General features: G+C 36.8%; 1 protein-coding gene across 1 annotated transcript; it reads left to right on the top strand.

Annotated features, from left to right (window-relative positions):
- The first annotated feature begins 13,783 nt into the window (after positions 1-13,783).
- On the top strand, positions 13,784-15,479 carry LOC146719605 (zinc finger protein 862-like). Its single transcript, XM_085489965.1, has 2 exons — positions 13,784-14,914; positions 15,423-15,479. The coding sequence occupies exons 1-2, from the start codon at positions 13,784-13,786 to the stop codon at positions 15,477-15,479; spliced, it is 1,188 nt and encodes a 395-aa protein (XP_085346091.1).
- Positions 15,480-15,750: the final 271 nt, after the last annotated feature.

The following is a 15,750-nucleotide window of genomic DNA, read 5'->3' as shown; positions in this document are numbered from 1 at the left end:
GTCATTTCAAGGGCTTGCACTTAGGCGCAGAATGCTCCGTCGTCGCCCTTTTTTAATTGACAGAATTAGAAAAGACAGAATTAGTTTTTCAAATATAAGATAATGTGAGTAAATATTTCAATTGTTTTTTTAATTATTAAAAGACGATTATTAAACGTTAATATTACGGTTTAGAATTACGAAATAAAAAAAAAAAAATTTTGAATACTTTAATAAACATAACATTAATTGAACTTAAATCGAGACAAATATATGTAAATATATATATTTCGCGAAAAGAAAATTATTAATTATTGTAATTCACAATAATTCATCAAATTATAATAATCAAACATTATTTTAATTTCCCCCTACAATTCAAAATTTTTTTCAATTTTGTTCTTTTTTATTTCAATTTATTCTAAACAAGACGTCGACAGCCGCCTGGGTGCGCTGCGCTTAATTATTACGCCACGGTTTGAAACGGCCTTAATGGCATGGTAAGATACGATCAATATAGTCTCCAGAGTCAGTATTATTATAATCGTCACAACATTATGGGTTATTTAATTCAAACCGTGTGATATAAATATTATATAGCAAAGAGCACGAACAGTGGATTCTAAAAAGCTTATACAATATATATGTATACAATGCACGCATAAAAGAAAATAATCGTAATTTTTTATATTTTTAGTGAAACAAAAAATATTACATATATGTACGTGGATAATGTTGTATTTTACTCTTGAACAGTGGAGAAATAGAAAATCCATAATTCTATAATTTTCGGTTCGTAAATTGTTCTCTCGAGTATCTTTTTTATTGATTATTTTTTTTACTGTTTTGGAATATTAAGAAAAATTACAAAAGAAAAAGATATATTATTGTTTTCGATACAATCAAATGAATATATACATCACTTCATATGTTGTTATTGATTCCCGTCGAAAAAATTATAAAAACTTATTACTTACTTATTTACTTACTAAAAGTTCTCTTATTTAATCTAATAAGATATACATATATTATATATGTAGAAATCGAATTTTTATTGTTATAATATTTATATATTTGACCGACGTCATGCGTGTTCTCGAGTCGGGTTATTTGTCGAAATTTCGTTATATCTCATGTTTATCGAGCGTGTTGTTTTGTATCGACACAATACTGTATTGTGAGCGAAAAGAAAAAAGGGAACAGTTGTCGCGACCTTTTTGAATACTCGACACGTATGCTAACCGAAAGCGAGAATGAGAAAAATCGACGAGACAGAAGACTGAGTCGCGCGAAAGACAAAATACGTGTTTCTCATCGTGTTAAATCCAACAAAAAATCTATTTGCCAGTCATACGAAATTAGAAAATGTATACGCGCCTTTATATCTTTATAAATATATTATTAAATACAAGTGCTAGAGATCAGCTAATATAAATTTATTATTTGAAATAAATAATTTCCGAAACCCACCATCCTACATATATATTGTGAGATTAATCATAAAAATCTTAAAATGTAATATGGGAAGACAGTACTTCAATTTGCAAACTAGATTCTAAAGAATTCATTGAGCATATTATAAGAAAGTATTGAGTGAATTAGCAAATCTGAATCATACAATAAAGTAAAAAAAATACTACTTACTAAATATTGAGCGCAAACATTCATCGAAGAAGATTATTATGTTTGGGATGAGATTATATATTTTATTGAAAAGTTTAATGCTAACGAAGGCAGGTACAGCTATCGCAATTTTGACGAACAATCATGCCGTTTCGGATAATCTTCAGTAAGAATGCCATTCGGACATGTGCCTGAATTTAAATTTCACACAGGTATGAGATTTTCTTTGTTTTATTAAAAAATAACAATTGAATGTTATATTACAAGATTTTATAAGTAATAGTGTGGTGTTTATTTAAGTAAACTAAAATGTGTTATAATAGTATTTTGTGTATCAAGTGCGGAAAGTTGACAATTGTTCACTCGTGTGGGGTGGTCGCACTCGCCTTCGGCTCGTGGGTCCATCCCCCGCACTCGTGACCAATTGTCAACTTTCCGCACTTGATACACATACTATTTTGTATTACACGTGCAGGCAATGTGGCACTTTCGGTGCATGTTTTCTGCGCCGAAAGCGGCCGATTTCCCCCGCCGCCATCTAGCGGCGACACAGTGAGTGAATAAGCCGGTTTCAAAGCCATTATCTACGGCTGAGCCGCGTTAAAAGTCATTGTATACGGCTCAAGCCGTAGGAAATGTATTGAAACCGGCTATTCCCCCACCGTGCCGCGGCAAGATGGCGGCGTGCGATCGGCCGCCTCGCGCACAGAAAACGCGCCGAAACAGCCACTTGAGCCGTATACAATGACTTTTAACGCGGCTCAGCCGTAGATAATGGCTTTGAAACCGGCTTATTCACTCATCGCGTCGCCGCTAGATGGTGGCGGGGGAAATTGGCCTGTGGGGTCAATTCTGTTTACCCGCTCTGACGTGATACCCACAATATCCGATAATCAGAGGGAAATGAATTTGAGCACTATGAGAATTGTAATTAAAGATAACTTGTATTTAACGTCTGTACTTTACAATGGACGAACCGTGAATCATCATGTCTCTGATGCACGTCTTTTTTGTGCGTTACTTGTCGTAACTACTCGCCTGACGACCTGGTCGGTCGGTAACGGAGTACGATGTTGATATCGGCATAGCCTACAGGCCGCTTTCGGCACAGAAAACCTACACCGAAAGTGCCACATTGCCTGCACGTGTAATACAAAATAATATATTACACATTGTAGAATAAAATAAAATTACAAAACTAAAGAGTATATGCGATGTTATAAAAAAAATGTGTAAATCTTGGAAATTTAATTATATTTATAATATAAATGTATATAGTACAAAAGTTAAACTTAATTTAGATGATTAAAACTTGCTTGTCTTACATATTTTTGTATTTTCGTAATTGCAATTCTTTAAGAATAATAATTACTAATATTAATGAGATTTTTTGTTAATTTTCCGCTACATTAATACACATATATTACATTTGAATTGAGTTTTATGTGATTTTTCATCAATTCCTAAAAAACTTTTTTTATTTTTCTAGATATTTATAATTATTTATGTTATTACAATTTGTAAATTAATTTATATTTAACAAAATTAATTCAAAAAGTCAGAATTATTTTTGTATCAAGAATAGCTGCATTTGTATGTAATGGAATGTCGATTAATTGGTACAATGAATTCGAATTATATCAATAAATGTAACAACAATCATCAGCTATCTGCTCGAATTTATATACATATATATAACTAGAATTTCGGCCCGCACACAGCGCGGGCCTCAAAGCCTGTATATAACTTTTTTTATTTATTTATAATTTCCTCTGTTCGATCGCGAACTACTACATTCGTGGATCAATTTTCGTGAAACAAATACTAAAATATTTCTAATGTTATTGAGGTGAATGTTTATATGGTTTTGTTTTTGTTTCTTTTTTTATTTGATTTTTTATTTAATTCCAAACAGACAGAATTTGGTGCTTATTGATTTTTTTAAGAAAAAAACGCAACAAAAAAAGCCACGTAAGATCAATTCCCGGAAAATTAGGAAAATGTTGGTACCGATTTCTCAAAAATTAACCTATAAATGTAGGAGTAGTTTACACACACACAGAAGATAATATTTTCATTTTTGAAATACAAACGTTATTGAAATTTTAACGATAATGGACGGATTCTTAAAAAGTAAACTCGCTTACTTAAAAAAGTTAACTAACTACTCTAAAAAAAAGAACAAATTATTAGCTGTAATCTGTAATCATTAGCAAAATTACTTCAATAATCAAAGAGAGTAACATTTTCAAATATATCATTTGTCAAAAGATAACGATTATGAATTTTTAAATAAACCGTATTAGCTTATTTTGCTTGCTTTCATTTTGATATAAGAATTATATTTGTCATTTTACAAGAAAATGTGTTGAAAAATAATAAGAATAATTTTTTTTAGCAATAGAATCATACAATATTTTAATACATTATTTTTAAGAATAAAAGGTTTAAAAATAACTATCAAGCAGATATTAGTAGGTATACTAGGGGGGTTCTAACCCAGGGGCAATGAGGGGCGGGGGGAATCGGGGGTGAAGGGGATGACGTCACGCGGGGAAGGGGGTCTTATCAGCAGATAAGCTTATCTTATCAGCTCAGGTTACCTGATAAGGGGCTCATATTACCTGATAAGGGGATCATGTTACCTGATATGTTAAACGATAAAAGATAAACATTCCAGCGATATCTATTACAAGATAAGATAAGTTTTCAAGATATCTATTACAAGATAAGCGGCATCTTTGTAAGATATTTATTACAAGATAAGCTTGTAAGATAAGGTAAAAATTCTGGTTAATCAAATTTTACGAATTATTAAAAGCTGCCGCCGATTCTTTGGTGAGCGCCGACATTCAGATATCTATTACTAAGGGGGTTGCGTTTCTTCATCTATTACAGCGATATCTAAATTTTCTCTGAAAATCCAAGATAAGATAAAGTAAAAATTCTGCGAATTATTAAGAACAAAGGGGCTGCCGCTTGGTGAGCGCCGACAATCAAGGGGGTTGATACGTGATCTATCCGTATATTTCTAAGAAATATCAGCGGCGAAAGTTTGGGGGCGAACGCGTTGCGACATGTCTTCGCTGGTTGTGACGTGTCTTGCGACGGGGTGAAATGGAATGGCGGCTTTATCTATGTATTTCGGAGAATTATCAGCGGGTAGATATCGCAAATATTTCTTGCGAATTAACAATCGTTGAAGAACAAAGGGTTGATCGGGATATATAATGAGGACCGATGCCGCTGCCGGGCCATAGTACGGTGACCACTGGCGAGCGCACGCTCTCTTCATTTGGGGTGCAAGATGTTTGTAATGCTATCAAGTGCTTCCGACATTCTCAGTTGAAGTGCCGAACAGCTGCAATATATTCCGAAGATTGTTTTACTGCAAAAGTGCGGCTATTTCGTAGAACATTTGTGGGACAAGCTTCCGGAGCACATCAAGGCGGATCCGGAGGTTCAGACATATCGTCGCTGCCTCGAACATCTCAATCGACCGTGGATGCGAACGCATATTGACGGTCCAGCACCGATGATCAGGAATTGCAGCGAATGTCAGCGAAAATAGGCTGAGGTTACAAGTGTAATACGTGTGAAAAGTGACAGACAATATAATGCCTCACACAGTAAAATCATTCGAGTATTATGAGAATATCTCGAAATGGTATAAGCATCTACAGGATTGTGATCATGATGAAAAAAAAGATAGAGAAAGAGAAGAGAACCCGTTTCGTGTTAAACGTGAAGAGAAGGAAGAGAAGAACATTCCGGTGACTTCGGTTGTACAATTGTTAAGAAATCGCGAACTTGATGTGCAAAAACCGCATACGAAAAAAGTGCGAAATTATTTCGGAGCTCGCGAACACTGTATTAAAAAAGCTGAGAAGTGTAAGTTAGCTACATGCCTTATGTATCAGCTTGGAACGCCTGGACATACAAACACGGCATGTTATAAACATCAGATACATATAAACCTTGACAATATGTATACACGTAATAGAATTTGGGGTTAAACTAGTGAAAAATGTTGGCCATTTGAACCAACACCACGATCACCGTCACCACCACCATCACCGTCATGGTCATCGTCATCATCGCCAGATTACTTATCTCAACCTATTTATTTGCTTGATTAAATAGGTGTACAACATATGCGAAGAGTATATCAACATTTCTGAGAGTAGATATGTATATGTCTTCGCGAAAGGTGTAAGAGACATGTCTTCGCGGAAGGTGTAAACATGACGATAGTCAATTACTGAGCAGCCGCTATTTTTGTTTCGGCGAAGATCATCTTTCAGAGATAATTGCAATTGCGCGTTGAAGAACAAAGGGTTGATCGGGATATATAATGAGGACCGATGCCGCTGCCGGGCTATAGTACGGTGACATTCGCGATCATAGTAGTAGTGAGCATAGTGAGTGAATTGTACGAAATGGAGAATGGCGAGCAAGACTTAGTGGTGATCTCTGATGACGAGATGGAGGTCATCATGATCTCCGACAGCGACAGCAACAGCGACGACGAGATGTACGACCCCGAATATGACAGGGAGGTCAATATCATCTTAGATGATATTGAAGAGATGGAAGTTGATGTCGTACCCATCGTTGAAGAAGACGATGGTGGTGATGAAAAAGAATTGGAAGAACTGCAACCACTCCACGACGATGGGTACGACAGTGGAAATGCTGTTCGGAAGTCGTACCACTCACGTACGCTAGACGTACGGGCTATCGCATCCCTCAACGAACACACGAGGGTATGCATTGTGATGGCATATGTCTCGCCATGGGGGTCGGTGAGAATCTGCATTCCCTGTTTTATGAGAAACAGGGAAAGATTCGCGACCATCACAACCATCGAGAGGCACGTGACGATGCGGTACAGAAATGTACCGCATCTTTATTGCATTGATTGCCAGGAAAGAGTGTTCACACTCTTCCTGGCCAACTTGTGCCCAATATGTCAAGGCTGTAAGTATATATATATATATATATATAATATGTCAAAATATATAAAATAGTATAATAATTTATTATATTTCTATGTGCAGGTGCCGAGGCACAGTCTGACAGCGATGGTTGATGCGACCCCCTCTCTCGCAGTCGCCGCTGCGGCACGCTGGCTCTCTCTCGCCGCGATATGGCTCTCTCCGCTCTCTCTCGCCGTCACCGTACAACCACTTATATTAAGGTTTATTTTTTATTTTTTATTTTTATCTTTATTTTTATATTTTGTATATTTTTTATATTTTATATTTTTTATATTTTATATATATATTTTTTTACATATATTATTTTTTATTTTTTATATTTACATACACAGTAGAGAGGGTTTGGAGTCAATAAATACCGCGGAAGTGACGAACCGTTATCTCTACTGTAACACATGTACAAGTACACACACACACGTACATACACATACACATGAGGTGTAAATCCGACCGGCAACCTCCACGTGGTACACCTTGGGTAACGCCAATGCCGGCGGTAATGTAAAAAAAATGAATAAAATATATATTTATTATATAAAAAAAATATTTATTAATTTAAAAAAATGTTTCCCTCCTTCGCGCCTCTCTCCTTCGATATTCTTATAGAAAAAATAAGCGGTAATGTACAAAAAAAAATAAGCGGTAATGTATAAAAAAAAATAATGAATAAAATATATATTTATTATACAAAAATATTTATTAATAACATTTAGAAAGACAGGGCCAACTATAACGAGCAAATTAAATTAGTGAGAGATGTAATGTCAACACATAATTACTTTATTTGTTAATAAATACAATGATAATAATAAAAAATAAACGTTTCGGCTGTTACCTCAGTTTTCTTCAGTAAATATAAAAAACTAATAAAAATTTTTTTTAAATAAAATTAAGAAATATTACCCATTAGAGTCTATTTTGTAATGAACCTTTGGTTTGATGAATCATTAAATTTGTATTGGGTGACGCTTATATCATTTATTAAAATTGATATTGTTTCTAATAGGCTAACCATTTTATAACTGAGATGGTGAACTTTTAAATATGTCCAAAAACATGTAAACGGACTCACTGTTGTTAATAGAACAAGTTGACAGTCCATTCCACGTCATCAATCCTTTTGCACATTATTAGTTGGAAATATCTTCAAAACTGCTTGATATGAGAATTGAAACAATTAGATGTTATGTTGCATCAAAAAGTTAGTCCCCATCATCAAGCGTATTTCCGAATAAGTTCATCATTGTAGTGTATTTCACCGTGTTTTTCTAAGTATATTTTTTTGATATATTAATTTATATTAATTGGTTTTTTAATAAAAGATCTTGATTATGATTAAAAGTGCTTACTTAGATTGATGACTAGTCAAGATTCCGCCAAGTCAATGTGTTCGTTATACAGATGATGTGTCAAATTCAAACCGTGATTCCTATTATTATTACTATTTATTTATAAGACAATTCTTTTAGAATGTCAAAATATGACTCGTCAAGCATATCGGTATCTTTTTTTAAGTTTAGACCGTTTTTTTGTTCTTTTATATGAATCATTTCAGAAACATTTCTCTTTTGAAAATTAGATTCGGAATCTAAAATTTTAATGTCTTCCCAATTAAATGAGTGTTGATAATTAAAAATATGTTCCGAGATGACCGAGTGTTTTGACGAATCTAACTTTATATTATTTACATGCTCTTTAACTCTCGTTTTAAGTTGTCTCTTAGTTTGGCCAACATATGTCGCATCACAATCGCGACATGAGATCTTGTAAATAACATTGGAATTAGTTGAAAATTGATTTTTATCTTTATGAACCTTGATGAATCGATTGAGTTTATTAAGACAACGATAACCTATGGTCATTTCTGATTTTTTGATAGATGATGCGATTTTGTCAGAAATGTTATTTACATAAGGAATGACAAAGAAATTAGTTTTTTCATTATCTCCAGCTATTTCAGGAACCTTAGTTACATTATTATCATTAGTCAAGATATTTAGTTTGGAAGTAATAAGATACTTAATTCTTTGATTAATAGTGGAGAAAACAAATTCTAAAGGGTAACCGTTGTTACGTAAAATAGTTATGATTGAATTTATATTCTTCTTATGAAATTCTGGATGTGAAAGAAGAAGAGCTCCATTTACCAAGTTATAAACAATGCCTTTTTTTTGGCAGAAAGGATGGTTAGGTTCATATTGTCAGATTCATATCGTCGTACGGATAACATTCCGAATTCAAATAGAGTTTTACGTTGGTTAATTTACAGTTGTCGAATCGACTCGTATCCTCAGACATGATGTTTTTCCGCTCTGTCTGCAGGGCAAAAATTACATATCGCGGCTTCTCCAGTTGAGTCGCGGTCTTACATATCCACGAATGCTTGGTCGTACGCTGCAATAGCGGAAATTCGTATAAATCCCACGAGCGGAAACCCATGCTGAGGTAACGTCCGTTTTCTAGAGCGCGCAGCATCGACAGCTTCTTAATCTCGCTCAACAACACGTGTGGCATTCGCCATTGTATCTTGAATATGTTGATCACAGGCTTCAGTGCAGAATCTCCATACAGACAATTATTGTCGTTGCGCTCGTATTAAGATCAACTCATGACGCGCATTAATAACAACGCGTTTGTAATCTTCGCAAAATCCCAGCAACATGTGCAGCGGCACACAAAAATTAAAGTATTCATTCACAGTAGTCGGGCTCTCCCAGCCTGCATTTCGCATAATCACGCTTCTATCGAATGACATTGTTACATAGTTTTTCAGCAGACTTGTTATTCCCATATTCCTGTTGCGATCAATCTCCACACCATCGAGCTCATAGCAAATTTCGTCAAACATGAATGCGACGCAATTATTTCTCAGCGCCACATTGGATCCCTCAATTGGATGATTTATCCGCAGTTCTCCTTCGATGTAAAGAAAACTCTCATACGGCAACGTATACAAATCCTGTTGTTGTATGGGTATTCTTATCTCGTCGCTGTATCCAAATGTTGTGTTGGCAAACGGGTTGTATGTATGAGTCTCAATCTTGACGATGCGATCGTCAAAGACTGGCTTTTCCTCGATGTTGAGAATCTCAGTCATTGTTCAGATCGTAACACGCACCGCAAATCCCAAAGATTGTAAAAACGCAACGTTTGACGAGGTGAGTTTCTTCGTGGTTAATTTAATATTAGTTACAAATATTGTTGCTGCTGGCTTGATTGTGTTGTCCCTCTTCGTGTCTTTATTCAACACGAGCATCCCGTCGCACGAGGTGTTATCGCTGCCACCGTCGTACGTGCAATCTAACTGTGATCTCTTCTTCTCGAAAATCGAGCAATTGTCCCTTTTGGTCGATAACGCGTAACACAAAATCAGTAATGCTCCGTACGAAGACCGGCAGGTAAATGATCTGCGCCGGCGTTTCCGATATCTTATATCCTAGTGGTACTCTCGGTGAAAATTCATGTATCATGTGAACGAGTTTACCATTGCTGTATGCACCTGCGGTCACGTTACACTCTATGCGGATAATGTTTACGTTGATAATATTAATCGGCATGTCCGATTTGTACCATTTTCGCGGTTGCAGTATACGATTCGAGAATCCTAGCAGCGATCCAATGTTGTTGAGCATGCTAAAGTTTACTCTGTAGGCATATTTGATCTCGCTTCTCATCGTATTGTAATTAGCGCGGAGCACGATTGGGTAATCTTCATCGTCGACACCTTTATCACTAACAGCATTATGTTTTCGGGAAAGTGCGCGTTTCAAAAATTCATGTATCGCTTGCAGTTCGTACGATCGCTCGGGAATCGTAATTTCCGCGTCGTCTTTACCGTAGTAAAATTTATTATTCGAGGAATTCACATTCGATATAATGTGATAAGTTTCAAAATCCGTCAGACCGAGCTCGTAGTCCGCGTCGCTCAAATCTATGGGTGGAAAGTAGGTCGCCGCGAGGACGCTACTCTTCCCAATCAATGTTAGTGTTAGCGACATGTTGACAAAACTGAGTTAAATAACGCAATGTCAGTCTTTAAATTCGCGGCGAGAATTCAACCTCTCGGAGAAACTGCAAGCATAATTGTCTACAGATACTCTGATTATACGTTTGATAAGAGGTGTAATTGTATTCCAATTTCGGCACATTTAAATATCGCACCAATTCCTCGGGTGGTTGAAGATTGCCAAAACTGTCGAAATAGATTGCGCGATTTCCCCTTTTTGCATACGCCATCCAATGAGTGCCAGGACCGTCTGTGCTGTCCAGATTGACGATACCGCTCTCATTTTCTTGCGCGCCATTTATCGATAAATTATTGCGCATAAATACACCTCTAAAGTATGGAATGTGCATACGTTTTGCAAGTTGTAGCAATTGCACATTTGTAGTTACACCTTTCGGCATTTTTAACGTTTTTTTGACGTTTTTTTTTCCTCGCTCCTCGTCCATATTTGTATGGGGCGAGATACAGTCCGCGGCCTTCCATAGCGCGATTATGGCGTAGTATCTCTTGCAACTGACGTTGCGCAGCTTTTCTGTCGTTCACCGCTTTTGCTACGCTAGCCGCTCCGCCGATCAGGGATCCGAGCGCGCCCAGCATTGGTAAAATCGGTAAAAATCCGCCTCGTTTCGCTGCCGAAAGTATCCTCTTCTTTTTCGTTTTCTTTATCGTCTTCAAGCCCATGCCGAGCTTCGTCTTGGCATCGCTGCCCAGACAACTGCTGCCGCGGCTCTCTCACCGAGACTCGAGTCTTTCGCGACGATGCGAGTTTTCGCTTTCTCGGCGAGTACCTTATCCGCCGCGTGTCTCTCGGTGAGTTCACTGCTCCGAGAGTACGCTATATCGTGTTCACGGCACGCCGCGTCCAATGGGTTGACATCTTGATCACCTCTAGCCAATCGCTTTTTCAAACGAGTTCCCGGGCCGCAAAATTGATAGCCGGGAATATGAAGCTTGACCGGAAGTGCGTTTATCGCACGATTTAATAGACCTGTGCCTATTTTCGTTGACATTCGCTGCAATCTCTAAACATTACTGAGCAAAGCGCGAGTCCGCGCAGCTATAAATAGGCGGACGTTGGAGGTCAAATCGGGAGTGAGAAAATGAAATTCGTGCGACAACCTCTGACGATACGAGTGATGAATTACGACGACAGAGTACGCTGCAGCGTGAACGAAGGTGTGTGCAAACACGGTACAATGCTACCGACAACTATACGTGCGATCGTTTGCGGTTTCTCAAGCTGCGGTAAAACCAACGTGTTGATAAGCCTGCTGGAAAGTCCGCACGGCGTGCGTTTCGAGAACGTGTGCGTGTACTCTAAATTGCTATAACAGCCGAAATATCGCTATTTGAAAGATTTATTGACGCCGATTGACGAAATCGGCTACTTTATATTCTCCAATAACAGTGACGTCATTCCATCGAGCGAGGCATGTCCAAATTCAATTTTTGTCTTTGATGACGTGGCATGCGACAAGCAAGATACGATAAGAGAGTACTTCTCAATGCGGCGCCATTCGAACATCGACTGCTTCTATCTCTGTCATACGCGAGAATACCGAAACATCTTATACGCAACAACGCGAACCTGCTAATCCTGTTTAAACAGGACGCCACCAATTTGAAGCACATGTACAACAATCATGTGAATACCAACATGTCGTATGAGGATTTCAGTGAGTTATGTCGTACATGTTGGCAGCAAAAGTATGGATTTCTAGTGATAGACAAGGACAGCTCGCTTACGAACGGGCGATACAGAAAAGGATTTAACGAGTTTGCGATACCGCAGAGCCATTAGTCGTCGCCAACAATCCTCCCAGTCAAGAGAAACTCTAGAGAGTGCTGTCAACATGGCTGATAATATTCGCGAGCGTGAAAAGGTTGCCATGGAGATTGCGAAGACGGCCGAATCGATCCGCAAGAAACATCGCGCTCTGAAGACCGGAAAGATCGATGACGATATTGCTGTCAAGACTCACTTTAAACCTATTATCGAGCCGCTACAAAAAATTGTCGACAACGTGACGATTTCGGTTAAAAACGAACCTAACATCGACGACGGTGTGAAGATCGAGACACGGTATGAGGGGGAGACACCGAAAAAGAGAAAACAAAACTATCAAGCGATATAAAGAGGAGGGGGAGAAAGCATCGAAAAAGAGAAAATATGATATTTCGAAGCCATTGGACGCTTCATTGCCGACAACATCTACACCGAAAAGCGCACAACTTGTGATACCCAAAACACTCGTAGACAAAAATGTTTTCAAAACCACTCGTAACCCTCCCGAAATATTTCTTCGACACTGGTTAAGATCGCCGGAAGGTCAACAAATGATGCGAAAGGATTGGGGACCATTAGAACAAGAGTATATGGACGCTCTCTTCGGTGCTGATAAGAAGAAAGAAATTGATAATGTATACGGAGTCTATTTCGGCGAGAATGAAATGCGCATTGGAAACAAGCGATTCGCGATTGACAAAGATGACAATATAATTGTAGGCGACACGCGGTACATTGGAACGCCCGGATTGTACAAGTTGATCTTCAAGAAAAGACCTGATTACCAGGAGGACGATTTGCGAAAGTACATACACATATTATTGGCTACAAACGCGCATAAACGCAATTTTGATGCGCAAGTTCGTGTGAAGAGTAGCAAGGGTGACAAGTACAAATATATAATTGCACCGTTGACGCGGGTGGAGAGCCCAAAATCTGGCATAGGAATGCTTCGCGCTATGACGCTAACCGACAATAAGATTGATTACGTGCACTGGGACGACCCCAACGAGCTAGTGGATCGCCTACGATTGCTCGATGCTTCGCGCCAAGCCGGCAACAACGCGCACGACAACGAGATCCTGTCGATCATCGAGGAACTGCGGGAAGCAAGCACGAGTTTTGTGACCGCCGAACTCTGCAGTAACAAGTCTAGCAGTGAACGGTGTATTGGCTGCTGCAAACAGTGTTGTGAGACGGGCCCGGTTTTCTCGCACATGCGCGGCCATGTTGTCTGTTAGGCTAGTATTAAGAGACACGTATCTAGATGACTGTCTGCAGAGGATATGGACGCGAATTGGCGCGAAAGCTTTGGCCCAACAGAGAATTACAACGCGAAAGCTTTTGCCCAACAGAAGAAGATTGAATACCAGTAAGTAAATGTAAATTATGGATTGCAATAATAACAGTAGTAGTAGTAGTAGTAATAGTAGCAGTAATATTGGTAAAGGAGTTATCAAGAAACGTAGACTTAGAAATTTTCAAAATTCTTGGTTAGATGAAAATAATTTTAAAGGATGGTTAACTCCTCATCCTGACATTCAGAATAAAGCGCTTTGTACTGCATGTAATAAGGCCATTAGATGTTGCAAAACAAATTTAACTGCACACTCACAGACGGCAAAACATATAAAAAATATAAATTTGTCTAATTTTGAAGCCACCGTTAGTGTTAATAGTAATTTGTCACATAAAGATAAAGTTAAACGCGCCAAAATAAAATTATCTGCTTTTTTTGCTGAACATAACGTAGCTTTTTATTGCGCGGATCATTTAACTCCTTTATTAAAAGATATTTCCATAGAGCCCAAAGTCGTGCAAGATCTTTCACTTGCTTTCACTTGCAATAAGTGTGCAAATATTGTTAAAAATGTTATAGCGAAACGCGAAGTCGAGACAATTATTCAATATTTGCAAACATGTAAATTTTCAATTTTGATCGATGAAAGTACGGATATATCAGATACTAAAGTAATGTGTTTACTCGTAAAATATGCTTTAAATAAAAAAGTCACGACTCAATTATTAGAATTGTTAGCTTTAGATGCAACGGATTGTTCCGCGAGTAAAATTTTTGAAATATTCACAAATTTTTTAAAAGAAAAAGAAATTCCGATTAAAAATATTGTTGGCTTGGCGTGCGATAATGCATCTGTTATGATTGGATGCAATAATTCTTTTATGTCTCGTCTTAAAGTAGAAGTACCGCAATTAGTAACGTTAAATTGTATTTGCTACTCATCCGCGATTATAGCTAGTAAAGCGTGTGAAAATTTACCGAATTCTTGTGAAAATTTAATTAGAGGAGTTGCCACTTATATTTCGGGCAGTGCGAAGAGATGTGCAGTTTTGGGCGAATTTCAAAATTTTTTTGAAGTACAAAAAAGTAAAATTTTAAAATTATCGGAAACAAGGTGGCTTTGTTTACATAAATGCGTTGTTAGACTTCTTGATAATTGGGAAGTTTTAAAAAGTTATTTTCTTTTAGCATCAGTAGAAGATAAATTAAAATCTGTCGAAGTAATTTTAGAATCTTTAAACGATGATTTTGTTAAAGCATATTTACTATTTTTAAAATATTCGTTAAATTTTTTAAAAAATTTTAATGCATTATTTTAATCGCGTGATATATTAATACATAAATTATATGAAAGTAGTCGGGAGTTAATTTCAAAAATTGCTCAAAATTTTGTTACATTTGATATTTTAAAAGATATTAATAATTTAGATTTAGATAATAAAAATCATATTCAAAATTTAGAAAATATATATGTAGGGCCCGAATGTGAGAGTTTTTTGGATACATTGTCTTTGGAATGTTTGCAACAAATTAGAATAAAATGTTTGGATTTTTACATTACTGCAGTTCGAGAAATGCTTAAACGTTTGCCTTTTAAAGATACACTTTTTCAACAGTTAATTTTTTTAGATCCAAAAATTGCTTTGTATTATGAAGGTAGATTAAAAATTAAAGATTTAACTTTTATCGCGAAACGAATATTGAATGATATTGACATAACTGATTTAGCTTTTGAATGGAGAATTTTGCCATCAAGTTGTAGTGAAGACCGGAAAAAAGAATTAGCTTGCTTAGAAATAGATGAAATGTGGCAAAATATTTTTAAATCTACTAATTTCGATGGGGAAAAGATGTTTCCAAATTTAGAATCATTAGTTAACGTAGTTCTTTCTTTTCCCCATTCAAATGCTGAGGCCGAACGAATTTTTTCTATTGTAACCGATGTAAAAAATAAAAAAAGAAATCGTTTAAGTAATGAGTCACTTTCTTCTATTTATGTAGTTCGGTCCAGTTTTCAAGCAAAAAATATTAATTGCATAAATTTTCAACCTGACTC

This window comes from Nylanderia fulva, unplaced genomic scaffold (genome assembly GCF_048542155.1).
Source record: "Nylanderia fulva isolate GAGA-0341 unplaced genomic scaffold, ASM4854215v1 Scaffold918, whole genome shotgun sequence".
Lineage (NCBI taxonomy): Eukaryota > Metazoa > Arthropoda > Insecta > Hymenoptera > Formicidae > Nylanderia > Nylanderia fulva.
This window is presented reverse-complemented; position numbering and strand designations above follow the sequence as displayed.

Coding starts and splice junctions, on each gene's coding strand:
- LOC146719605 (XM_085489965.1), top strand. CDS start 13,784: ATGGATTGCAATAATAACAGTAGTAGTAGTAGTAGTAATAGTAGCAGT. Junction 14,915..15,422: donor ATAAATTAAAATCTGTCGAA/GTAATTTTAGAA, acceptor TAACTGATTTAG/CTTTTGAATGGAGAATTTTG.